We start from the raw sequence: 583 nt of genomic DNA on the forward strand, positions 1-583 counted from the left end.
AGGCCTGGGTAATGTGTTGTTAGTGCAAGTAGAATTTACAGGGTTTTCTAGATTCAGCAAACTCAGCTGTTTGTACACAACTTTGTAGTTAACAAAAAAAAGTAGTTTTCTGCGGGGTTGAAAGGAGGCTGCTGAACAGGGCACAGTTCTGTGTAACCTGTGTGTGCCTGTGAGAAGGATGGCAATTCAAAACCGTAGCAGCGTTCGTTGCAGTCCTTCCTCTTTCTCTGACTCAGCTCCATAACGAAGCAGAAGCTGTCAGTGAAGAGCTGAGCAAATGAGCTTTTAACCCTTTGTGTCTTCCCAGGTGGTATCACGATAATCTTACCCGACATGCAGCAGAAGCGCTGCTGCTTTCCAACGGGCAGGATGGAAGCTACCTCTTGAGGAAGAGTAATGAAAGGGAAGATTTGTACTCCCTCTCTGTAAGGTAGAGTATGGACAGAAGTGAATTTATCTAGTGCCACACAGCTAGCCGTTTCAAGATCTTCACTTACTCCCGTGTTTCTTTGCACGTCTCATGCATTGAGATGACCTGCAGATTTTTTTCCTAGGGCTCGAACTATTTTAGTGTGTGGTCATA

The 583-nt window shown here is 45.1% G+C and overlaps 1 protein-coding gene across 1 annotated transcript in view; it reads left to right on the plus strand.

The window, feature by feature from the left end:
- Positions 1 to 307: 307 nt before the first annotated feature.
- Positions 308 to 583, plus strand: part of DAPP1 (dual adaptor of phosphotyrosine and 3-phosphoinositides 1) — a gene marked incomplete at its 5' end in the record, with an annotated part of 13,966 nt that continues 13,690 nt past the window's right edge. The window contains one exon of the mRNA XM_010176975.1: positions 308 to 430. Coding sequence (XP_010175277.1) covers positions 308 to 430 — 123 coding nt within the window. The remainder of the gene's footprint in view (positions 431 to 583) is intronic.

Source organism: Antrostomus carolinensis, unplaced genomic scaffold (genome assembly GCF_000700745.2).
Source record: "Antrostomus carolinensis isolate BGI_N321 unplaced genomic scaffold, ASM70074v2 scaffold28091, whole genome shotgun sequence".
Classification (NCBI taxonomy): Eukaryota; Metazoa; Chordata; class Aves; order Caprimulgiformes; family Caprimulgidae; genus Antrostomus; species Antrostomus carolinensis.